This window comes from Macadamia integrifolia, chromosome 13, assembly GCF_013358625.1.
Source record: "Macadamia integrifolia cultivar HAES 741 chromosome 13, SCU_Mint_v3, whole genome shotgun sequence".
NCBI classification, from domain to species: Eukaryota; Viridiplantae; Streptophyta; class Magnoliopsida; order Proteales; family Proteaceae; genus Macadamia; species Macadamia integrifolia.
Window position 1 is genome coordinate 27,874,553 of NC_056569.1, and position 25,700 is coordinate 27,900,252.

Genomic DNA, 25,700 nt, shown 5'->3' on the forward strand with positions numbered 1-25,700 from the left:
GGGCTGTGTAGACAACCACCCAGCCCGATGGCTCGGCAACCTCCGAGGCCTCACTTTATTCTTCTCTAGTCTCTACTCCATGGGTCATGTTAAATTGTTGCATGATTAGTTAAAGTTGGGTTTTTTATACTAGTTATATATTATATATATTTCATATATTATTACTCCACTCAGCCTTATCTCAACTAAATGAGTCAATTGCATCGATCCTATTTATCCATTCAAAGTCATAGAAGATTCTAATCCTAAGTTACATGTCTTTCCTCACCACTAATATGATTATTTTAGGCCTACCACAGGCTCTCTTTGCCCCTTCAATGTGAAATATAACACTTCTCCATCTAGGAGCATTCTTTTTCTCCTTTGGTAGAACCGAATAGGAGAAGCATTCAAAGGCCTCCATTGCTCATTTCCATACCACCTTAGACGAGTTTTTCACAACTTATCATGAATAGGGACAATTCCAAGGTTTATTATAATTTCCTCATTCTTTATTTTATCTTTTCTAGTTTTATCACTCATCCATTGCAACAGCCTCATTTCAGCCACATTAAGTTTGTTTAAAAGTTTTTTCTTTATTATTCAACATTCAATTCCATATGTCATTGTTGGTCATATTACATATATTATACAAGTATTGGGGAAAATAATGCTATCTAATCACATGGTTCCTACACACACACACACACACACACACACACACATACACACACACACACACGAGCCCAAAAAATTATTGCCTCGCTCCCATGAAACCAAGAAACACATCCATATTAATGCTCCAACAAGCATTCTCATTGGTCCCCGCACTAGTGCAAGAGCCACATGACCAGGTCACAATCTCTTGCCCGCAAGTATTTATATTTTTAATGATCATACTCTACTTGTAAAATGATTTTTTGAGGATGGATATGATACTTAGATCTTGCATTATTATAAGGTATCATGATTTCAATTCTTATATGATATAAATTGGAGAAGGGAAAAAAAAATCTAAGGCCAGCCCAAAAGTATTCAGGAACAACATAGTTGTACAACTTGTACTACATGGAAAACTGATGTGGATGAACCAACTCTTACTAGACAAGGGGGGCTGGGAAGGCTGACGACTACATGAGGGGAAAGCATTCGTAGAAGCTTTGCCCCTTTGCTTAAAGAGATTGTTATGAACTGACGAAATGATGTCATTCTCCCGGAACGCTAGCTAAGCTAATTGCATTAGTTCCCTTTAATCAAATCAATAAGCATTTTGATTGACGAGCAAGCAAGTCTGCCTTCTTAGAACCCATTGAGGGGGGTCTCAGCCCAGGAAGGGGAGAGTGGCCAAGTGGTCAAAAGCGACAGGCTGTAAATGTGCTGAAGGTTTTCTACATAGGTTCGAATCCTACCTTTCCCACTTGTTGTAGACTTCCCTTTTATTGTTACATGTTGCCATCCTTCCCAAGCAGGTGAACCTACCTTGACAATCAATCTCAATAGACAACACTCAAAATAGGAAGCAGCAAAGATCGAACAAGAAGTCTTGAATACAAGGCACAAATTGTGGATTAATTGCTTGACAATTCGAATAACAGGATTCCATATATTTCTTCTATCTCTTTACTAAGGAAGAAGATTACACAACTTCAGGTATAGTAAAGGAGCTTCCATGTATGTGAATTTAGAGCAGAGATTCTATGAAGGTAAATTTAGAGCTTCCTTGACCTCTGGTGGAATTCATCTCCTTGGTGAGTGGAGAAAAGGGGAGTTACCACTACAAAAACCTACTTATGTACATTAAATGGAAATGAGTCTCTTTACTAAGGAAGAAGATTACACAACTTCAGGTATGGTAAAGGAGCTTCCATGTACGTGAATTTAGAGCAGAGATTCTATGAAGGTAAATTTAAAGCTTCCTTGCCCTCTGGTGGAATTCATCTCCTTGGTGAGTGGAGAAAAGGGGAGTTACCAATACAAAAACCTACTTACATACATTAAATGGAAATGAGTTGTATCAATTACAAAAGGTGCGAAGAAGTGTAAGGTATCACCTTCTCTGAACAAATTTTAGTATGCAAATACCCTTGGGATAGTGGCCCATTCAAACATCTCCCTACATAGACATGAGAACCGATTAGCTACTGACGATCAACATACAACAAAAACAAGAATAGCATAAAGTTTAGAATGTCGAAATATTGAACAATCCTAGTAAAATACATACAATCAAATTAACTTTACTGGCTTGGTAGCAGTCAAGCATACTTATAGAAAATACAAGGTATTTTCATGTTGACTTGATGATGCTGGAACGCTGAAACCTACCATTTGACAGTCCAACCAAGAAGATACCCATAATTAAAATGAATATGCTTTGATAGGTTGATGCTAACCATCTACTTAATTATTTAGGAGGTTACCTTAATTAAAATAAAGATGACCAGATAAGTTGATCCTAATCATTAAGGAGATTTCCTTTTAATTAAAAAGAAAATTATCTGACTTACTCCGGACACTAAGGATGCAAATCTATCTAAGCAGATCAAAGCAGAAACAGACTCCAGGGAGACGGGGAAAACAACTTTATGGCCTTTTTGGTTCCTAACAATGGTCATTTAGGATACAAATTGAGGCTAGCAGTTCCAAGCAGAAACCTGGACTCTAAGATGAGGAGTGATTGAGAAGGTGGCCATCTTATTACTGATCAGACAGTATCAGGCTGAATCGATGGTAGATACCTGTGACTGGAAAGATGGCCAATGATCTGCAGAACTAAAAATCACTTATCAGAGCCAATACTAGGCTGACCTACAGGATCAAAAAATTCACTAATGACCCCCGAGCATGCCAAGTTGCATTTAAAGACAAGCTTTACTTAAAAACTTGATTAAACTGGCAGACGCCACTTGTCATTTCAACCCACTTGCCTATCCAGATAGGAAAGAACTTCATTAAAAGGACAAAAAAAGGGAAGCTGAAAAATATCAACAATATAATTGGGTCAACTCAGTTTGACCCATTGATCAAACTGGAGCAAACTCGAGAGTCCAATATCCATGGGAGATCCAATAACTATGATTGAAAAGAATAAATACCTCTTCTTGTACTTAACTACTCGCAATGACCCCAGTCGATAATAACACTCTTGTCCGTATTAGGCAGGCAACACTCCATCCTCATCAAAATAACCACCTATGTCAGCTGTTGTTTACGAGGCAAAAGAACTGCATAGAAAAGAAAGTAAGCTGCTTCCAGGTCTAGCCATCCCATAGGAGGTAAACGAATGACTCAGGTTCAGTAAATACAAGATGAGTACCTTCTGCAATGCCGCAAAAGCTTGATGGAGGGAAAATTCCATTTGGGTCTACCGTGTTTAAGGTGGGAAAGATTTGAGCCAGACAATTTTCACTGCAGTAACAGACAGAAGTTCATCAAGTGTCTAATAGTCACCAAAATATAATTTCTTACAGTAAATTTCATGAAAAAGTTCTGAAACGAACATCTGCACCAAACACGTCTCATGACGAAGGTGCACACAGAAAGCAATGGAACCCACATTTGTAGGCTTCTATGCAGATGCATCCTCAGAAAGAAGGTGGGGAAAAATAAAATGACATTAAACTTTAGAGGGAGTGACCTACATGCCACCCGCATGTATTAGCATCTCCAATGCCCAGCCAATGGGCACACGGTAGGAAGTCCCTAACGATTCATATACAGTGGGGCCCAAATGATTGGGGAGGAGCGAGAGTGCCAGAGAGTGTGTGACATCATTTTCCCTTAATCTTAAAAAAAAGTGTCTAGGTGGGAAGGTAACTATCAGCCAACCACTTCAGTATTTTGGCCCAAGAGACCTAGGTGGGATAATCAAATAGTAGCCCCACCCAGGCAATGATATTGTCAGATTGTGATGGAAGAGACATGCTTATGTTTGAGCCAGTATTAATGGAAGGACAGTTTTTTAATAGTTCTATGCATAAAATATAAACAAATACAAAATACAATCTCACATGTTTTGACAGAGAAGAGTCAGTTTACCTAGCCCATGAAGGGATAAATTTATTAGGCACATCATCCTCTTCTTCCTCTTCATCATCTGACCCTTGGTATGGAGAAATTGCATACGACTGCTCCAGGCTTTCTTCAGTAACTGTGATGGCATCTTCATGTGCCTCACATAAGTTGGAAATTTCCTAGATGTAGTATGCAGAAATTCTTTTAGTAAAAGGCTCTACTTGCTGGTCAGGAAGAATATATAATCATTCAAGATCACTCTACAAGCATGAGTTTGTAAATGAAATTCTAAAAGGATGTTAGACAAGATCTCAACCCAATCCCCCCCACCCCCAACCCCCCCCAAAAAAAAAAAAATTAAGGGGACAACAAACCTAGATGAGGATGGGAAGGAGCCCTGTTCATGCTCCAGCCATAAAGGTGGCACAAATGCCAGGAGGTTGGACTAAAAACCACAAAGGATCTGCCTTGGATGTCTCCTAGGCTATTAGTTAACCCAATTTCAAAACTACTACAGTTTTCTGGAAAGAGAGAACTCAGGAAAAAAGAACATTGAGTCATTGAGAGTTGTCCAAGAATACTGCTCCAACAATCTTCTGACTCAGTTTTCTCATCCCCTTGATGGGATAATTAGACCAAATACCTATGGAGTCTGCTTGATGCGTGACTGGAAAGTCACTCCTGTCCTCCAACCAATGCTCAGGAGATCGAAGGGGGAAAGGAAAATATGCTTTACAGTTCAAAAGTTTACTGATTCCTAGTTCTCATATCTGAAACTATGAATATGCTCTTCACTAACTTATTTTAATCTACAGCCACACACAATCATGCATAAACTAGAGCACAGGTGAATGACCCTAATATCAGAAGCGCCCACTGGTCGCTGTAGGCACGTACTACCAGAATTCTGCGCAAAACCATTACCTCCCAGACATCTAGGTTGAAATCAGGTGTCAACTCTACCTTTTCAATTTCTTCAGACTTCTTTGGAGCCTGACAAGATTCGTGAAAATGATTAGCTTTTATGGCATCACATTCAGAAGCCATGGTAGTCCTTGATTCTGAGTCTGTCTTTTTCGTACAGTCAGATCCTTCCCTACCTTTTCCCATTTTCTGAAGCTTTCTTTCTTCATCTGCCCGCTCATTTCCTTTGCACTCCCTCTCATCCTACAGAAGAGACAATAATCACAGATACATAAAAAAAAACAAATAGATAGAATCTCAAAATTTTGTTCTAAAAAGAAACTTACTGCAGCTTGGCGCCTTCTCTCTTTTTCGACTCGTAATCTCTCCTCATGTTCTCTCTGCTGCCTTCTAGCTTCTTCAATACACTTGCGTTTTCTTTCCTTTTCCTTCCTTTCTTCTTCTTCCCTCAGCCTTTTCCTTGCCGCCAAGTCAGCTTCCTTCTTCTTCCGTTCCTCTTCTTTCTTTTTTTTGTTCAGTTCTAGTTGCCTCATATTTTCCTGCTCCAATCTTGCTCGCTCAAGTTTCACTGCTTCTTTCTTCATTTTACGTTCGTTTTCTCTTTTTTCTTCAAGACGTCTTGCAGCCACAGCAGCCTCCAGGGCTTTCACTTTGATATCCCTCTTCCCTAAAGCATATGAATCTATCATAATAAGCACCAAAGTAAAATCAAAATTTTCTAAGTATCCACAAACACCGACTCTCTAAGATAACTAGTGTAAATTTAATTTACAAACAACTCAATAATACTAAGCAATAACAAACACAGACATCTATGGTTTTTGTTTTTAGTTCAGATTTCAGTAAATGAAGGTCAGTGTCTTTTTTTATATAAACGTTAATGCAAGAGTTCGCAAACTGATTGCAGGTGTAGTGTTTGGGCCTTCTAGTTTGGAGGTGTTATGAGCTAGATTTCTTGGTTTTGTTGGGTACCTGGGGCCTTGTCTGTGGAGGCTTTGTGGGCCAGATTGTGCACTTCTAGCAGGGGTTGTGGTTTATGGAGGACAGAACATAAAATAACAGGGAGGGGAAGAAGAGAAGAGAAAAGAGAACAGAGAGAGAGAGAGAGAGACGATAGGAGAAAAGGGGAGAATGCTAGACCATGATAGGATTCAGAATTGACCCCATCGTGGCCTAGACCCATAACTTATATTAAAATAGAAACCCAGTTAGAGTCACATTTACAACCAAAATAAATAATCCTAACTAACAATGACTTAATTAGACTTATCACACACTAACTCTTAAGACTAACTTTATCAACATAACAAAGACTTGCATTCCCTCTCGCGGTACACTTTAACAATCTCAAAGTGGACTTTAATGGTACCCATTAAAAATAATGGGAAATATTCAGATAAGAAACCATATATCTTACCTGTAACTGCAGCTGGTTGTTTTTGTTGAACAAATGGAATAAATGATGAGATGTTGGAGACAATATTGTTACGCTTATTCCCCTTCTCTAATAAACTCTGGCCACCTTTGCCTTCACTTACTTTCCCTGATAATTTGGGCTTGCTGATCCTAGTTTGAAGAGATTCAGTTGCCTTACGAGAAGCACTGCTACCCAGTGAAGACCATTGATTCTCCTTATCTTTGTTTTTATACTTTCTCTGAGTACTTTTAAGCTTCTGTTTGGCATCCATTTGGGTCTGAGAGGTATTAAAACCTGCATTAACAGAACCTAGGCTACCTCTTTCAACAGACTTATCAGCCAAAGAAACAGATGCAGAAGGGTTAAGATATTCATTAGTCACATCAGCAAGTGGTTCCTTTTTAGTTGAGTAATTCTCCCCCCTTGACTGAACTCCTTCCTTAACTGGATCAAACATCTCATCTGTGTCCCCATTTTCCTCACAAATGCCAGGATCTTCCTCAATCCTAAAGCACGTAAGCTCTGGGTTTATATTATGTTGCTTCTCCAAACTATCATTGGATGCTTTTGCAGCGATTCTCCGACAGAGCTTTCCAACTGGAGGCGTACAAGGCAGTCTTGTAGTGTCCCAACTAAATTGGACACTAGAGGATGACATGCCATCAGAGTACGACTTCCCCAGAAAAGTGCAGTCAACTTCCTCACTCATCCCATTGTAGCTGCACCTAACTTGCTTACTTTCATCAGCATTGAAGAACAGAGAATTCCTCAGGTACATGTGCTCAAGAAGTCCATTAGGTAAGGACTGGTATTTGTCCGGCGTTCTGTGCACTTTATACTCGGTTGATGCATGGGGTAGTGGTGTAAGCATTCTAGAAGACATGTATAACTGCTCCAGAATATTACCCTGTCCAATTGAGGTGCTTAGAAGATCTGAATGATCAAAGCCAGTTCCATTTTCAACAATGCATGGCAGATCATTCTCTATAGGCTCACCCATATTGTGTCCCTCAAATTCAGGAATGGTTTGATCAGCACTGATTAAGTCAACAACCTTGGTAAGTGGAGAGCTAACTAGACAACATGGAAGTGAACCATGGCCTTCAAGAGATGTCTCCATGTGTTTGTCACTACATGCCAATGCTGTCTCTGCACTTTGATCTGTCCCTTCCAATTCATCCTGCAAATTATAGTCATGAGCCATTAAAATCAGATGATTTCTTAAATAAAATCAGAAGAGTAAGCCATTAAAGCTAAAGAATACAGTTTGATACACATAAGAATTGATGTCAAACACATAGTACTAAGTATTATGAACTTTACGGGAGCCACTTCAGAAAGAAAATCTTACAGGAAAAATTGCATTTCTGGCTACCCAGACTGTTCAAAAGGTTTGGGGTCCTCAAACAGTTTAAGAGATTAAATGAAGCAAAATTCAGCATCGACGGATGACTCCAGTGAGTGCATCTTATGGGTTTATTTGGACATGAAAAAGTTATAAAGAGTGACATTTAAATGAGATGGTTAGAAATCATTTGGTTTTCCTACTTTAAAAAAAATGTATAATCTTAAAGGCAGCACCTTTCCCTGTATAGGTCCTGATCTTCTTATGTGTGACACATGGCAAGCTATTAGAGTCCCAGATCTATGTAAGGGTCTGGTATCCCCAGACTCGAGAATTCCTACTAACAATGTCCAGACACGTACAAGAATTTTATGTAATTATGCTCTGGTCTGGAGTACTTTCTCCTCTTGCTCATGGGTACTAGTTGGAATTGAACAAACATGTAGTACCTCCATTAGGCCCCTATGTCCATACTACAAGTGATGAAGTGAACAGGAGGAATTGGGACAACCGACCACCTGTTCAGCAGGTATCATATAAGAAATTTCCAAGGCACAATACAGCCCTATCAATTGACCTTAGCTGAGTTGGTGTGAAGTTTAAAGGTGAGGTCTTGTGTTCCAGTACTATCCCATCCTTAGCTCCTTAACCCACATTGAGAGCCTTTCTAAATCCTTATAAAAGGACAACAAATAAACAGATACTCTAGTTGTCCAATCAGTTAAGAGCCTTTGGACTATCTGGAAGACATGCATATACCACGGCTGTTTCACAAGACAGAGATTTGATTTTCTGGATAATCTGGTGAAGTTGAATACAACAAGGTTTCTAAATGTGTTAGTATATTACAATCTGGTTAGGCTGAATAAATAAGGTGTCTAAATGTGTTTGTAAAGGTATGAACAAAAAAGTAATAATGTTCCAAAAGATACGATTTTGAACTGGTTAGGGTCATGCAATCAGGTCAACAGGCTTAAAACATTCAATACACACAGAAACACAAGCACAAATGAATTCACTGTTAGAATTATATAATTTCATGTAATAAGGGTACTTTGGGTACTAGGCTATTATGTTGTAATGTGTTTTTACTTTCTTACATTTTACCTCCCTTGGCTATCATATATTAGCATGGAGGTATGGATGGAATTTCCTTTTATGTCAAATGAATCAATATAGGGGAGAGAAGAACCTTTCGCTCCCACAACTTACTACCGCCAACACTCTCTTCTTCTCTCATCTTCTCCCTTCTCCTCTAGTTCTCTTATAATCTTTAGTTTCCAACTTGGAATCAGGGCCCACGCTTGTGGTTTGAGAGTCATACTACTAGCTCCTTCTTCCTATAGGGGTACAAAGCGGTTCCAAGGAAGAGGCTACCATGTGAAAATTTCGAAGAAATCATGCGATAGCTCTTGGATGAAGACTATAAGAGCACCAAGAGAAGACAACATGTGAAGTTGTGATCATTTGGACCTCAAATCGACAAGGGCAGTGAAGTTTGTGACCATTTAAGGATAGAAGGCTTGATGCCGATTAGGCTAATTCAGTTTCTGACAGATGGTCTACATCAGGCTATTGTATATTTATGGGTGGGATCCTGGTCGTATGGAAGAGAAAAAAACAGCCTGTTGTGGGCCTTGTGGTCCAATCAAGTGCAGAGGCAGAATTCAGGGCTGTCTCTTGGAGTATGTGAAATCCTATGGGTGAGAAGTAATGTAGGAATGGATTGGACCACCAAACCGGACCCAAGACTGCAGGAAATTATAAACCAGAGAACAACCAATAAGCACCCAGCAGTGAACCGCAATAACAGTCCGACATTAACTAGTCAACAGTCCTTAACGATCAGATCTGTCAAACCAGAAATTGGGGCTCTAGGATCAGATATCAGCACCAAACAAAAGGACTAATCAGCATCCAAACTATGGTATCAGCAGTCCACAACCATAACAGAACAGTAGCAATTTCAGCAGTCGACAGATTTCAGATTACCAATATAAATTAGGACAGGGCAGCAGTAGACTAAATAAACACAACCAGAAACTCCAGAGACCTTTTGGAGGTTCAAATCAACAGCAATATGGATCCAAGATATTAAGGAAACAACATAAGACCAGTCACAATAATCGATCTCAAGTTAGGACACAACAGGTCACTAAAAGACAAAAATCGGGAGATTTTTAATATCTCTATACAGACTCATCAGAAACAATCCATACTAGGGTCGATCCTTAGTAGTATATGCACAACCAATCGACCAAAATCTGAGCTCAAACTGACAATCAGATCTGGGTATTCCAGTAGGGGCAGATGCTCTGTTTTGCAGAATTTTCTGGGCAGCAGAAATTGAAGATATAAATAGCTGGATCGATGAGCAGTAGCAGTATACTTGAGGAAGCTTGGAAAGAAAAGAATACTTGAAGAAAAAAGATCCTCCCGGGCTTCACACCGCAAGGAGTTGTTGGATCGAACACCAACCCATCACTGTGATCAAACACACAAAAATTCTCTTGCAGAGAAAGCAGCAGCAGCAGCCATATATTTTGTCAAAATCGTGGCTCAATAAAAGAGCCATCTACTTTATTTATAATGATGGGGAGGGTTTACAAATAATAGTAACTCAGAGTTACTAAAAACTGATCACAAGAAGTTACTAAAAACTGGAAATTGGAATCTAATGAAAATAGAAACTAGTCTTGATAGAAATTAGAAACTAACAATGACTTGATATTAGAAACTAATTTAGGACTTCAAAAAAGAAACTAAATAACTAATTAGTAACCCCATCAGCAGCCCAAATCGTGGTCCAAGTCAGCCACTTGGGTCGACCTTGGTTTTAGTTCTCCTTGTGCAAACCCTTGTCGGTACTGCATCAGTTCTCCCCGGCTTGAAAACATTCGACTCCGACGAATGGATAAGGGATATGTAGGGCTCGTACAAGTCGGGATCAAGCCTCTGGAAATCATCAGCATGAATCCAAGTACAGTCACTAACTCACTACGGGGACGGCCTTTCCACTTGACAAGAAAAGTGTGATAACCGGTGCCACGGCAGGAGGTCTTGTAATTATCATCGTAGGCGTCTTCAATAACTTCAGAAGTGGGTGGCTTCAATTGGGGCAACCTCAGCATTTGCTTCGTGTCTCCATCATCCAAATGATGCCCAACATAATGGTGAAGATCAGCCACATTAAACACGTTGCTTATGGTCATGTCATCAGGCAGCTCAAGCACATAAGCATTGGGTCCTATACGTTTCAGCACCTTGTAAGGACCCATCTTTCGTGGATGTAGCTTGGTATTGACACCCGTCTGAAACCGTTCAGGATTTACTCGAATCATCACCATGTCCCTGGGTTTGAATCCGCATAACGCCGATGACGATCAGCAGAAGCCTTATACACCACATTGTTCAAGGCAATATGTCGTTGGACGTTGGCATGCACCTCAGTGATATGACGCAAGAACTCATCAGCTTCAATACTAACTCGAGCCTGGGGTGGAAGTGACATAAGGTCAATCGGCCGCTTAGGTTGAACTCCAAGCAAGATCTCATAAGGAGTACAACCTATTGTCCTATTCACTGAGCTGTTATAGGCAAATTCTGCAATATCAAGAATAGAAGGCCATGTCTTCTCATAGTCTCGAACCAAACACCTCAACAAGTTTCCCAAGCTACGGTTCACCATCTCTGTCTGTCCGTCTGTCTGTGGATGAAATGCAGTTGAAAAGTTCAGCTTTGTATTTGTTTTCAACCACAATGTCTTCCAAAAATAACTTATAAACTTAACATCACGATTAGACACAATACTAGTTGGCAGCCCATGTAGTCTTACTACTTCCTTGAAGAAGAGCTTTGCAACCTAATAAGCATCAAAAGTCTTACAACAAGTTATAAAATGAGCCATCTTAGAGAAACGATCCACAACCACCATAATGGAATCATATCGTTCTCTAGTAGGGGGTAGTCCAAGAACAAAATCCATGTTAACATCAAGCCACGGTGTATGAGGAAAAGGTAGTGGAGAGTATAAACCTGTGTTATGTTTTCCTCCCTTTGCCAACTGACATAGACGGCATCTCTTGATCACATGATCGACATCCTTTGCAATGCATGACCAATAATATCGATCAGTCACCTGTGCAAGTCTTATCTTTCCCAAAATGTCCTAATCCTCCTCCATATAACTCCAGTATGATGTGATGACATAGGGAAGAGTTTGGGATACAAAGCTGTGTGCCAAAGAACAAGTACCCATCATGAATAGAGTACTTTAGGTGCTGCCCACCTTGTTGTAACTCCATAAAGATAGTGCTGAAATCAGAATCAGATGCATACTCACCTCATAGCTGATCTATGTTAGTGACATGTGCTGAAAATGTGTTAAGTGTGAGCACTTTCCGGCTAAGTGCATCAGCCACTGTATTCTCTTTTCCCGCCTTGTACTTCATAGCAAATACAAATTCCTGCAAGTAGGCTACCCATTTGGCATGTCTGTGGCTAATCGACTTCTGTGAGTGAAGGTGCTTCAAGGCCTCATGATCAGTGTATAAAATGAACTCCTTACCAATAAGGTAGTGCCTCCAATGGCGTAGCACTTGGACGACTGCATACAACTCCAGATCATAAGTCGAATAGCACTTCTTGGCCTCGTTCAATTTTTCACTATAAAAAGCGATGGGGTGTCCTTGCATTATCACTCCTCCTAGCCTAACATGTGAAGCATCTGTAGCTACCTCAAATACTTTGTCAAAATCTGGTAGGCGTAGGATGGGTGCCTCTGTCATCTTCCTCTTCACAAGAGCGAATGCTTTGGTCGCTGCAGCTGTCCATTCAAACTTCCCTTTACTCGACTTCATACATTCAATGATGGGTGCCATAACTGCACTGAAGTTCCGAATAAATCTCCTGTATTAGGAAGCTAACCCATGGAAGCTACGGACTTCTGTTAGTGTCTTAGGTGTAGGCCAATCAGTGATGCTCTTGATCTTCTCTGGATCAGCTTCAACCCCTTTTGATGACACTATAAATCCAAGGAATACAACCTTGGGCAGCATGAAGGAACACTTCTTGAGATTAATGTACAACTTCTCAGCACGGAGTACTCTCAAGACTTGCCTCAAGTGATCCATATGCTCTTCTTGGTTCTTACTGTATACCAGGATGTCATCAAAATAAACAACCAAAAAGCGACCAATGAAAGGACGAAGGACCTGTGTTATCACCCTCATAAAAGTACTAGGTGCATTCGTCAGACTGAAAGGCATGACTTTCCACTCATATAAGCCATCCTTGGTCTTAAAGGCGGTCTTCTACTCATCCCCAAGACGGATGAGAGTCTGATGATAACCACTCCTCAGATCTAACTTGGAAAAGACCTTTACCCCAGACAGCATATCCAACATATCATCTAGTCGTGGTATAGGAAACCTATACTTGACTGTTATCTTGTTGATAGCATGGCTGTCTACACACATACGTCAAGAACCATCCTTCTTTGGCATCAGTAAAGCTGGTACTGCACAAGGACTTAAACTCTCCTCAATGAAGCCCTTCTGTAGTAACCCATCTACTTGCCGTTTCAGCTCGGGATGCTTAGTAGGACTAAGTCTGTAAGAAGGAAGGTTAGGTAAAACCGAACCAGGAACCAAATCAATAGCATGTTGTATGTCTCGCATGAGAGGCAACTCATCTGGGAGATCATCAAGGACTAAGTCAGAAAAATCAGACAGGAGCTCTCTGATAGGTGCACTATACATTACCTCAAGTTGGGGAGTGACTTCCCTAGTAACAAGTGCCATAACCATTCCAGTCTCATGGCTTGTGCGTAAGAACTATTTGCGGGGAATAGCTAGCAACTCCTTTGTGGGCATAGCTACTACCTTCTTCTCATTGTCAATGTCCTTCTGATTTGACCTTAGGGATCTCTTTCGCCGTATTTCAGCCGGCACATTTACCGATAGAAAGTTGTAGGAACACCCTTCCACATGAAAGTACACAGATTCTTCTTCCCTTCAACCATGGCATCATTGTCATACATCAGGGGCGACCAAGCAATACATCTGTGAGTTTCATTGGGATCACATCACACCAAACTTTCTCTTCATATCAGTAAAGTTTCAAAGGAACTGAGCACCTCTTATTCACCTCTAAAGTATTACTATTCAGCAAGGATACCTTATAAAGCTGAGGATGTGGGTCAGCTTTCAAGGTTGCTTTCTTCACAAAGGCTTCAGAAACAACGTTGACACAGCTGCCACTATCAATGATAATCTGACAAGTATGCTCACCTGACTTCATACTGCTGTAGAATATGCAGTTAAATCGCCAATCATCTCCTTTGGTTTCAACCACCAATATGCGAGTAATAATATTTATTCCCTGAGTTTCATCCTCATTAGTGTTTTCCATATCATAGTTATATCCACCATCATCATCATCATCTAAAGGATAGGGGTAAAGAGCTGACTCATCCTCCTCATTGGAGTCTTCAACCTCAGCTACTGCATTAACCCTCTGTTTATGCGGACAAGACTTAGCAAAATGTCCTACCTCTTGGCAATGGAAAAACTGTACCTTATTACCACCTATCATGGGTGCCTTTCCTTTATGATCAGCTTGTGGAGGAAAAGTGGACTTTGGAGGTGCTGAGCTACTAGGTTTAGTGGCTGAAAAATTCTTCTTTACCCTCCCCAGCTTGGAAACTAAACCTTCTAACTGGTTGTGCTAGAAGCTCCTCTGCTCGTAGGGCCTTGTCAAAACAATCTCTCACTGAGTGTGCTTCAACAACTCCGATACCCGTGTTGATTTCAGCTCGCAATCCCAGTCGAAATCGAGATAACAGTTGCCTTTCATTCTCCCTTATACCTGTACGAGAATAAAGTGCATCAAACTTGTTCATGTACTCGGCAACAGTCATAGACCATTGACGAAGAGAGTTCATCTGGTCTTGTATGCGAGCTCTGAAGTTGTGTGGTAAGTATTTATCTGATAACGCAAGCTTCATCTCCTCCCAACTAGTAGGTTCTCTATCACAGTCTTCTAACTCTAACTCATAGGTCCTCCACCACTCACGAGCAACCCTAACTAGGTTTGCACGAGCTAGTTTCATCTTTCGTTCCTCAGGTAACTCATAATAGTCGAAATAGTCGTCCAGTGCCACTACCCAATCATAGAACAATTGGGGATCATGACTTCCATCAAACTCCTTCAGATCGAGCTTAACCTTCTGTGAATCTCCAGAATACCTCTGTTGCACGGGACGCTCAGTCTCAAAATATCCTCTTACACACTCTTCAAAAGTAGGTTGTGCTACTGGAACCCTCTGTGGTGCTCTCAGATTAGGGTTTGCTCTCCTATTAGTCAACTGAGCAACTACATTCAATGGAGTGTCCTCTTCGGTTGTTGTACGTGAATTGCCAATAGATTGTTGTGGTGGGGTCTCTTCATTCAACAACCTGGCATCCAATTCAGCCTTCAACTCAGTCCGTAATGCTTGCTGTTCAGCCTTCATCTCAGTCCTCATAGTCTGTAGCATCTCCATAAGAGAAACTAGGGTGGGGGTGTTGTTCCCAGCCATGCTCCGATACCACGTAATGTAGGAATGGATTGGACCACCAAACCGGACCCAAGACTGTAGGAAATTATAAACCAGAGAACAACCAATAATCACCCAACAGTGAACCGCAATAACAGTCCAACATTAACTAGTCAATAGTCCTTAACAATCAGATCTGTCAAACCAGAAATTGGGGCTTTAGGATCAGATATCAGCACCAAACAAAAGGACTAATCAGCAACCAAACTATGGTAACAGCAGTCCACAACCATAACAGAACAGTAGGAATTTCAGCAGTCGACAGATTTCAGATTACCAATATAGATTAGGACAGGGCAGCAGTAGACTAAATAAATACAATCAGAAACTCCAGAGACCTTTTGGAGGTTCAAATCAACAGCAATATGGATCCAAGATATTAAGGAAACAACATAAGACCAGTCACAGTAATTGATCTCAAGTTAGGACACACCAGGTCACTAAAAGACAAAAATCGTGAAATTTTTAATATCTCTATACAAACTCATCAGAAACAATCCATACTAGGGTCGATCCTTAGTAGTATATGGACAACCAATCGACCAAAATCTGAGCTCAAACCGACACTCAATTCTGGCCTTCTGGGTATTCCAGTAGGGGTGGATGCTCTGTTTTGCAGAATTTTCTGGGCAGCAGAAATTGAAGATATAAATACCTGGATCGATGAGCAGCAACAGAATACTTGAGGAAGCTTGGAAAGAAAAGAATATTTGAAGAAAAAAGATCCTCCCGGGCTTCACACCGCAAGGAGTCGTTGGATCGAACACCAACCCATCACTGTGATCAAACACACAGAAGTTCTCTTACAGAGAAAGCAGCAGTAGCAGCCATATATTTTGTCAAAATCTTGGCTCATTAAAAGAGCCATCTACTTTATTTATAATGATGGGGAGGGTTTACAAATAATAGTAACTCAGAGTTACTAAATCTGAGTTACTAAAAACTGATTACAAGAAGTTACTAAAAACTGGAAATTGGAATCTAATAAAAATAGAAACAAGTCTTGATAGAAATTAGAAACTAACAATGACATGAAATTATAAACTAATTTAGGACTTCAAAATAGAAACTAAATAACTAATTAGTAACCCCATCAGCAGCCCAAATCATGGTCCAAGTCAGCCACTTGGGTCAACCTTGGTCTTGGTTCTCCTTGTGTAAACCCTTGTCGGTACTGCATCAAGAAGACTAGTCCAAGAGTTGAGGTTTGACAAGAGGCACCTATGAGACTCTATTGTCAAAACAAGGCTGCTATAAGTATAGTCCACAATCCAATGCAAGTGTGCAACATGACCGGACAAAGCATATTGAGGTGAACCGAGATTTCATTAAGACGAGATTGACCCAGGCTACATATCCACCCCTTTCATGAGTACATGTGATTAGTTGGCTGAAATTTTCACCAAAAAGCTCATTCCTCGTCAGCTCAACATTCTTCTATGTATGCTGGGAATGTATGACATTTGTTCTCCATCTTTAGGGGGAGTGTTAAGAGTTATATAACTTCATGTAATAAGGGTACTTTGGGTACTAGGATTTTATGTTATAATGTGTTTACTTTCTTACCTTTTACCTCTCTTCAGTATAATATTTTAGCATGAGGGAAAAGGATGTAATATCCTTTTACATTAAGTGAATCAATATAAGGGAGAGAAGAACCTTTCTCTCACACAACTTGCTACCACCAACTCTCTCTTCGCTACTTTTCTTCTTCTTCTTCTTCTTCTTCTTCTTCTCCCTTCTCCTCTTGTTCTCTAACAATCTTTATTTTCCAACTCTCACACTTGTACATAATGTTTCAACTTTCAAAGATGGGGGGAATAATGAACTGTTAGTCTGTTACAAACATCTAATCCAGTAGATATTTTACAAAGGCAACTTCCCTAGGTTGTATAATCAAATGGTGGATTCAAAAATTCATGACACTGTGTGTGTGGATTAGCTATCCTGAGCATGATAGATAATATGAAAGAAATAAAATATACAATTACTGATGCATATAAAGCACAAAAGTGGGCTTATTTTAGTGGAAATTGACTCTGGGTTGGGTCAGATATATGTTGTGCCTTTGGTACAATGGTTTTTCTTTGTAATCAGCCACTTTAACAGAATGTACTTTATTAGTTAGTCTAGTTAGACTCCTCCTTTATTTCAATTTTTATTAAAGTATTTTAGTTAGGTTGAATTAGGACTCTACAAGTCCAACCTTGATTTAAGTTGTCATTTTCTTATTTTATTAAGAATCTTAGTAGCAGTAGACTACCTCCATAGCTGGCAGGAGTTTTAGGCTTAATTTGACTCTGTTTAAAGTATTTTATTTAAACATATGTAAGGCTATGCCTATACCCAAATTTTGATGATTTAATAGAAGGCTTTTTCTTTGTTTTGATCTGTGGGATTCAAGTGTGTTGACTCTTGTGTATTCAAGAGTGTTTAACTGTGGTGAGATTCAATAGCATACCCTGGTGGGATTCCAGGTTGGGGTCTAGTGAATTCTTGATCATATCTTCCTTCCAATTTCTGTTTACTTCCCCATCAAACAGGTCAAAATTTCTATACTTCTATCTCCTGTGATTTCTAATTCTTTCAGAATATTTCTAACTCAAGTTTATGCTTATTTCTAGTTGTCTCAGCATTGGTTCTTAATCAAATCCTGCTACTTTTTGTTAATCGATTGCCCCAACAATACTAGAATCAGATTCTGTTTTCAAGTCATATCTCCAACTGAATTTCAGAAATCCTAATCCGAGTCTACTTCCGGTTCTTGATTTTCTAGATCTGTTTTCTGTTTCTGATTTTCTGGATTCAATTTCTTGTTTGATGGAATCTCTTAATGATTTCTGTTCTAAATCCCTAAAACTGTCCATCAATTCTGCATTAGAGTAAATCCAGCTGTCATAATCAAATCATATTTTTCAGACCCTTTCTACTTGTTAATTTGAGCATTCAACCTATCTGATCAGAATTGATTTGATTGTATGATTAACTTTTCTCATAATCTAGTTCTCATTCATTTAACCACGATCCTGTGGCAAGCTGATCTCATAGTGGATCTCACTGGTTGGGGATTAGCACTGCATTAATTACCTCTTTGAGTAGCAACTTGATTGGAGATTCCAAACACTCTACCTTCTCAAAACTTTCATTCTCATGCATTTGAACATCAGGACTCTCCGAAGCATTTGGTTGAGCAATGTTCATTTCACAAGGAGCAAAAGGCTGAACCTCTAAGATAGCCTCAGCCTCATTTTCTACCTTTTCTAGGTATCTATATTCAGTATCCTCATTTGTCTCCTGGAGTTGTTTCCCTCTCCTTAACCTTGCAGAAGCAGTAAAGGAATTTCTTGATCGACCCTCAAGTTTTCTCCGCTTAAACTGAGGCCATGAACACTCAACAGCATTCTTCTTGGTTTTGGGTGATATTATGGATTTCCTTGCAATAATAGAACCACTTAATTTAGAAGAACCAATATTCTTATCCCGACTGCTAGAACTCCTTAGGTAGTAGGGAGGTCTTGTCTCTGTATTGCCCATTTGAGGACTGTCTGCTGCTGCCATCTGGCAGAGAAAACGTCCAATTGCATCTTTTCCAAGTTTGCAATCTTCTGGAAATGTCATACCAGGCCCAATATCAAGCTTCACATTACTTTTCTTGCCAGATCTATCTGCCTGTGGATCCACATCTATACCAGGCAAACTGGAATCCACCACTTTCTGCAGTTGGCTTCCATCTGGGCTTTTCTCACCAACTTTCTGGGTAATTAGATCATCTGTTAAGCAAGGAACCAGACTTGAGGTTTTGTAGGTTTCAGGAGATTTATCAGAAACCACATCTTCACAAATCTTAGAGGTTGCATTCATTGATGACATAGCAGGCAATTTTGAAGTTTTTCCAATTGATGTAGTGCAATAGTCACATCTGGATTTCTCTGCTCCAATTAATTCACTGCTCCTCTCTACTTTGGCTTCAGAACAAGCTCTTTGAGCTTCCTTTTCTCTATTTACAACTTCCTCCACCAGTTCCTTCTGCACAAGGAGCTCATCCATGGATATATCACATTTTTTATGGAACACATCAGAAATGGCTACCTTTTCTAAAGATTCAGCAGGCCCTAGTGAAGAAAAGGATCTTATTTCTAATGATCTCCCTTGAATCCCCTTTTCCATAGGATCAACACCCTCATTCAAATTGTACACTTCCACATCATTAAAGACAAGCTGCTTTGGCTCCAAAAGCATACTACTCTCAGAAGGTAGCCTTTTGAGTAAAAATTCCAACCCGTCTCCATGGCTAGCTCCATGCATATTAGACTGACAGTAAATAGAACAGGGTTGAGCTGGCAAACTTGAAACATGATTGGTTGCTACAAAGCCATTTTCCTCATGGAAAATTCCAGGGCCATCATTACATGGCAGGATATCCACTTGAGCTTCTGATGCTTTCTGGAGGTTTCCTCCTTCAACCAAATTTAATGGTTCTGCAAGTTGACCAGATTTATCAGTGGAGGCAGATTTAGAGCATCTAATTCTACCACTGGTAACTTTTGAGGATTTATTAGACTGTAGGGATCCTGCAGAACGTTCAAGCTGCAGAAAAGGACAGGCTTCAACTGGCCCATTCAAAGCATGATCAGTTTCTGCAATGTCAGTATTCCATTTCTCCTGGTTGACAATACCTCTGGCATCACAACATGGGAGGATATCCACTTGACTACCTGATGGCTTCTTGAGGTCATGTACTTCAACCCACTTCAATTGTTTTCCAATTTGAGAAGGTTTATCACTGGAAACAGATCTAGACCATGTATCTCTAGGGCTTGGATTTTTTGAGTCATTAGCTTCTGAGATACTAGATGCTGTATTTCTAACACTATATCTGTTTGAGATGTCTCCATTGCTTGAAAGTATTCCCACATTTGTTTGCAAGTGATCACTTAATTTTTCAACCTTTTGCTCTGAATCAAACTTTTGTACAGTCACTTGATCAGCCCCTGCATCCTGGAGTTTATTATCTCCCTCAAACTGACTTAAGGCTCCATTTGCCTGCAATGATTTGCCAAAACAACTCATCTGCATGGAGGCAGAACTAAAACCCAGCAGTCTATCTGGACCTTCACTGCCAATATCAGAATATTTATCCATTTCCACCAACTCCTGGACATGTCGTTTGCAAGAAATCCCCAAACCTGTAGGTCTACCAGAATGAACAGTTGTGTCTTTTCCACTGCTTGGACACTTCTCTGTTTTTCTTTGTGCAACCCCACCTCCATTATCATCAGCAATATCAGAAACCTTATTCAATTCCAGCAACTCTTTGACATTGTTAAGTTGTTGGCAAGCAGTTCTAGACCTCGTAACTCTACCAGAATAAACACTATAATTACCTTCCTTGCTAGAAGCCCTTCCTGCTTTTGCCTTTGCACTATTTCGAAGTTCTAGAGCCTTTTGCCTTGGCCTGGACCTTTGGATTTTTGCCAATGATTGACCTGGTTCAAAGCAATTATCAGAGGCCCTTACACTTGTCTGATCTCGAGGAGAAGCAATTGTAGGATCTAGCTCACAATTCTCATTTAAGGTACACTTCTGTGAGATCTCATTTTCATTGAGATGACAATTAGGTACCACTGTCAACCTGCCCCCTGCCTCAAAATATTTGTTGGAAGCACAAGTTTCCATAAATAAGCTGTCTGCAGCAGGTTCATTATATGATTTAGCAGGTGGCTTGCTGTAAAAAGTACAGCGATCACTAGTAGAAGGGACCTTGGATCGTAGTGGTGGAATTAGGAGGTCACAGATTAGGTCTTGTTTCTTCAGTTCTGCAATAAGATAGGCAAGCATAAGACAAATCCATCCTTTTCACTCAATCAGAAGCAGACCTAAGTGTCATCCTAGATGGAAAAGGGGCAGATGTATAAGACAATATATTATTTTGATGTTTCATAATCTGTGGCTTCATACATTAACCATCAAGAAAATTTCAAGTAAACAAGTATCTTCACTACATGATAAAACAATAAAAAATGTGAGAAAAATTATTGGCTTCCAGCATTGTTACAGATCCCATCATTGAACTCTTTTACATCAAGAGAAAATTTTCTGCCGAGACTTAATTGGTTTTTCATGGGTTTTGACTTGGCGAATCCTCTTCACAATCATAATTTGGTTAACAATAATTGCATATATTATATGTAAACACCGCGCCAAAGAGTATATAATTTATTGACTGAAATGGCTGATCCTTTTTGATGATTAAAGCTTGTTTATATTTATTTCTTTAACCTCGTTCCTACTTTCCTGTGGTAGGAACCTCTCCTACATGCCAACAACAGTCATGTGGCAGATTAGATCAGAACCAAATTTTGTGTCCAAGTAGACACTTAGGTTCCCTCGCATGTCAATTCTCAAACTATTGAAGTTCCCCATGTGGCAGACAGAGCTTCAAAAATCCAGGTCTATAGGAGAGTGCACAGTAGTTATCAGAGTATTGTAGGTGTGCATGGACATACATGAGAATGTGGGCTAATACATGGGAGGGTATTTTATGGAATTAGGCTTGGAAATTCGACATGTGACTAATCCACACCTGACCTCTCTATCCAAAGGTTAGAATAGCTACATCCTCTATCCACATTGATCAATCCTATGTTCCCTCATTGGAAGGCTCTAAAATCCTCTTCACATCCAAGAGTTGATGATCGAATGATGGCTTAAGAGCACCTGTATATCCTATTGGGAATTCTTCGGCTTAGCAGGCTAGCAGCACAACAAATGGAGGGTGGTCTACAATTAGGAAATGCCTTACCTTTATATAAGGGGTGTGTGTTAGCCCAACAAGCAAAGCAAAGCCTTCCCCTTACTTAAAAAAAAAAAAAAAAAAAAAAAAAGGCATTAGCGCCCAGCAAGAAGGGGGGGGAAAAAAGACCAACCCAATGCACAAGGCTCCCGCTACTGCAGGGTCTGGGACGCAAAAATGTATGCAGCCTTACCCCCTACTGCGCAGGAGAGGCTGTTTCCAAGTAGGTGTTAGGAAAGGTTCCTACCATAGGTGTTAGGAAAAGTTCCTACCATAGGTGTGTAGGAACCATTTTTATAAAGTTATAAACTAATATAAAATAATAACAATAATAATAATAATACACAACCAACCTTGTGGTTTGAGCAGACCACACAATCTTATATGGTCTGACACTTCATTGTGCCATGTAGAAGAATGATGTAACAATTATATGGGTATATATAGTGGATGGATAAATCATGGATTGTCAATGTGTCAAATTTCAATCTCAAATTCAATCATTTACCCTCTCATGTATTTCCATGCAAACCGTTGTTTGTCCATGTACCCTTTGGTGGTCTCAATTTCAATGTTCTGTTTTGCCACTTGGCAAACTCCATTTGAATTGAAACTCGGCATGTGAGTAGGGGACCTTGAGATCTACCTATTCATCAAATTTGGGCCCCATCCAAGCTCCCACATGGCAAATGTTGCATGTAGACCACGTACAGATACACGGTCTGTGCAGACCACAAAATCTCAACCTATATGTATTAAAATAAGAAAAGCAAATTCCTAAGCCAGCTAATAGATTCTTGATATAGGCATTGAATTTTCCATTAATACATGTTTTCACTCTAGCAAATTTGGGAATTTGGTTAATATAAGAAGATGAAGGGCCATGGCATGAATATAACTTGTGAGAAGCTCAAAAATATAAAACGCCATCGAGTCCCAAGGGACAAACAGAACTGGGGGTATAAAACAACAATAATTGTTCCATTGTATCAATTATTGACAGAGCTAGTCTCACAAAAGAAATACAACTTTCAGGGTTCCAACTGTTGTTTTTTTAGAATTTGAATTCTAGTATAAATCAATTCCAAGACTAGTAAAAGAACAAAATTGTAGAAACAATTTTAGAAGTTTGATAAATGCAAACAGCATAAGAGAGCTCAAATTTATAATATCAACACGTGAAAATGGATACGATGCTGAGAATTGGGAACTTTTAAATCCATGGCGGCAACCAACAGAGGTTATCTAACAAAATTCCATCCCGATTATGAGAGGGAAACTAAAGAACAATGAAGGAAATGTGTAAACTTTGCAGGTCCGGGCTCTCCTCCCAAATGCATAAAATTAACCGAGAAAATGAATAATAATTAATGTAAACCGAGAAAGCACTTTCGTTTGTGAAGCACATCTCACTCCACATTTCCCATTCAACTTAAAACAAGTACGTTAAGGACGAAATATATGCGAATAAATACAAACATCTAGTCCAGAAGGAACCCTAGAGTAGGAAATCGAAAATGAAATGCAACCAAAATATGATAATAAATCAGAACAAAAACCAGTAAAGTTATTCATGTAATCATGCCTGTGAGATCTGCAGTTCCATTCTCTGTTCCATCGTTCCACAGCCACGAAGGAGGGCGAATCCCATTAATCAACAGTTCCGAAGCGAGTTGCTGCTCGTATAAATCTCTCTGCTGCTTGACCTGATCTATGATCCAGTTCTTGCGCTCAAATACCTGGACGAATAGCTTCTCGAGATTCGACATTTTCACATAAAAATCCAAGAACACGACTCACTAACCTAATGGAAACACAATGGATGGACTTCAACGACGAGCAGAGCAAAGTATAAAAGCATTCTCTTCGGGTTTGGCCACTGCGGATGCTGGAGCGGCTACAGAGGGATTGTGAAACAGTTTGAAATCTTGGTTGCTTCGACTTTGATCCTGACGTGATCTGAAGATGAGTTCTGTTACGATGCTACAGCGGTAGACCGTGAATTGATGGGACTTGATGCATTTAAATGGACGGTACAGATCTCGTTACCATAGGCGCGGATTGGATTTTCAAATTCAGGGACAAGAATGAAAATTTTCGAATTCTCACTAGTCATCCGGTCCTGGATCGGTAATAGAATCGGTATATTCTTGAGTCTACATCTAGGGTTTTTCTGTACAAGAATCAGACATGCCAAATTGGCTAGAATAGAGTCAAACCGATCCAGCCAACCTAATCATGATTCTTGAAAGTTGAAACCATGGTTACACTACGAATCAAACCCTCAAACGTAGGATCCACAACAATCCTTGGATATAGATTTCAAAATGATAAATTGGGAATGGCAAGAATAATCTTTTTTTGGAGTGACTCATGAATACCTACCATATCTAATTTATTTCTTAATGATTATCTCATACAAAGACCAGCTCATCCTTCTCTAATCCAAGTAAGTGACTTTATCAATAATAATGCATAGAATGATCCAAATACTAGTTTATTGTCTGCTATGCTCCCTCCCACATTATCTATCACCCAGATTTATAAAAATTCCAATTTTCTTACATCAAGATGATTGATATTGTAAGCTTTCTTAAATAGGGATGTTCACAATCAAGTTGGCTGCAAAATCCTTATCTGCTAATTCAGCTACTAACCAATTGGATTATCAAATTAGTGTGTTTGCTTATCTCTTTGCTACCACTGGTGGCGGTTTCTATGAAAACTCAAACTTTAACCTTTTTTCTTTTGGGAGAGATTAGCTCATTGAGGGGTTCCTACCAAGGATAAGGACATCGATACAATATGTGGATTATGTCATCACAAGTAAGAATTATTGATCATGTTTTTCTTTATTGTGATTTCACCAAAAGAATTTGGGTTGTGTGACCATTAGGTATGAGACCTGAAGCTCTCTCTGAAGCTTTGATGCCGTTTGTTATCATGTATCTTATACAATCTATTCCTCATGATAATTTACCAGATTGTTTTTTATATATTTCATTATCACTTGTTATTATACATAGAACCATAGGAACAATGTGCTTTTTAAACAATATAGGCCTAATCTCCTTGTGATTCTTCACTCGGTGAAACAATGGACAGATCAACCGAGCACTCTCTATAAACCAACCAAGATTATCTCAATCCATGAGACTCCCTCTCCCCCCATTCTCCCCTTTCTTGACCCCATTGACTGTTGCATGTGTGGGAGTCATTGATCAGACCAATACTATCTCTACTTTGGCTTATTGTATAATTGATGAAAATAATGATGGTTTATTTAAAGCTGATTATCTGATGACAGGAAGCACCAATGAAGCATTCCTTTGAGAGTTGCTAATGGGAATGAAGCATGCACAGGACGCGGGATGGACACAGGGGGATATCTAGACTGATTCTGCTGATCTACAACCTTTTTTTAACTTACCATAGGATGTGCATATGGCCTCTAAGAGAAATTCCTCTATTTTCAGTTGTTCAGAATCTTTTAACTAAACTTAATTTCCATCTCAAGCCGATTGATGATGTATTGAAATTCCTAAAGCAGTTAACTTTTGTGGTTCTCAATAAAAGAACCTCTCTTACCCCTACTCATATAATGTTGTACATTCAATCATGTCTTCTTAAT

General features: G+C 39.6%; 1 protein-coding gene across 4 annotated transcripts; it reads right to left on the reverse strand.

Annotated features, from left to right (window-relative positions):
• Window positions 1–1,522: 1,522 nt before the first annotated feature.
• On the reverse strand, window positions 1,523–24,041 carry LOC122059678. Of its 4 annotated transcripts, XM_042622638.1 has the most exons (10): window positions 23,655–24,040; window positions 18,364–21,092; window positions 6,335–7,514; window positions 5,244–5,599; window positions 4,957–5,160; window positions 4,018–4,172; window positions 3,296–3,387; window positions 3,075–3,203; window positions 1,961–2,092; window positions 1,523–1,763 (listed from the first exon to the last, which is right to left on the reverse strand). In XM_042622638.1, exons 1-8 carry the CDS (start codon window positions 23,836–23,838, stop codon window positions 3,172–3,174), a joined length of 4,932 nt encoding a protein of 1,643 aa, XP_042478572.1. In that variant the 5' UTR covers window positions 23,839–24,040; the 3' UTR covers window positions 1,523–1,763; window positions 1,961–2,092; window positions 3,075–3,171. The 4 variants fall into 4 exon arrangements, with proteins under 4 accessions (XP_042478572.1, XP_042478574.1, XP_042478571.1 ...); XM_042622640.1 differs by having other exon boundaries at window positions 1,523–2,092; window positions 18,406–21,092; window positions 23,655–24,041; XM_042622637.1 differs by having other exon boundaries at window positions 1,523–2,092.
• Between the last annotated feature and the right edge of the window lie 1,659 nt (window positions 24,042–25,700).

Bases quoted from the DNA above. Each gene is read 5' to 3' on its own strand.
- LOC122059678 (XM_042622638.1), bottom strand. From the start codon at position 23,838: ATGTCGAATCTCGAGAAGCTATTCGTCCAGGTATTTGAGCGCAAGAAC. The intron at 7,515-18,363 runs GTAATTAATGCA...TATAATTTGCAG, and splicing joins TCAAGTTGCTACTCAAAGAG to GATGAATTGGAAGGGACAGA. The intron at 5,161-5,243 runs GTAAGTTTCTTT...TCTCTTCTGTAG, and splicing joins AGAGAAGGCGCCAAGCTGCA to GATGAGAGGGAGTGCAAAGG.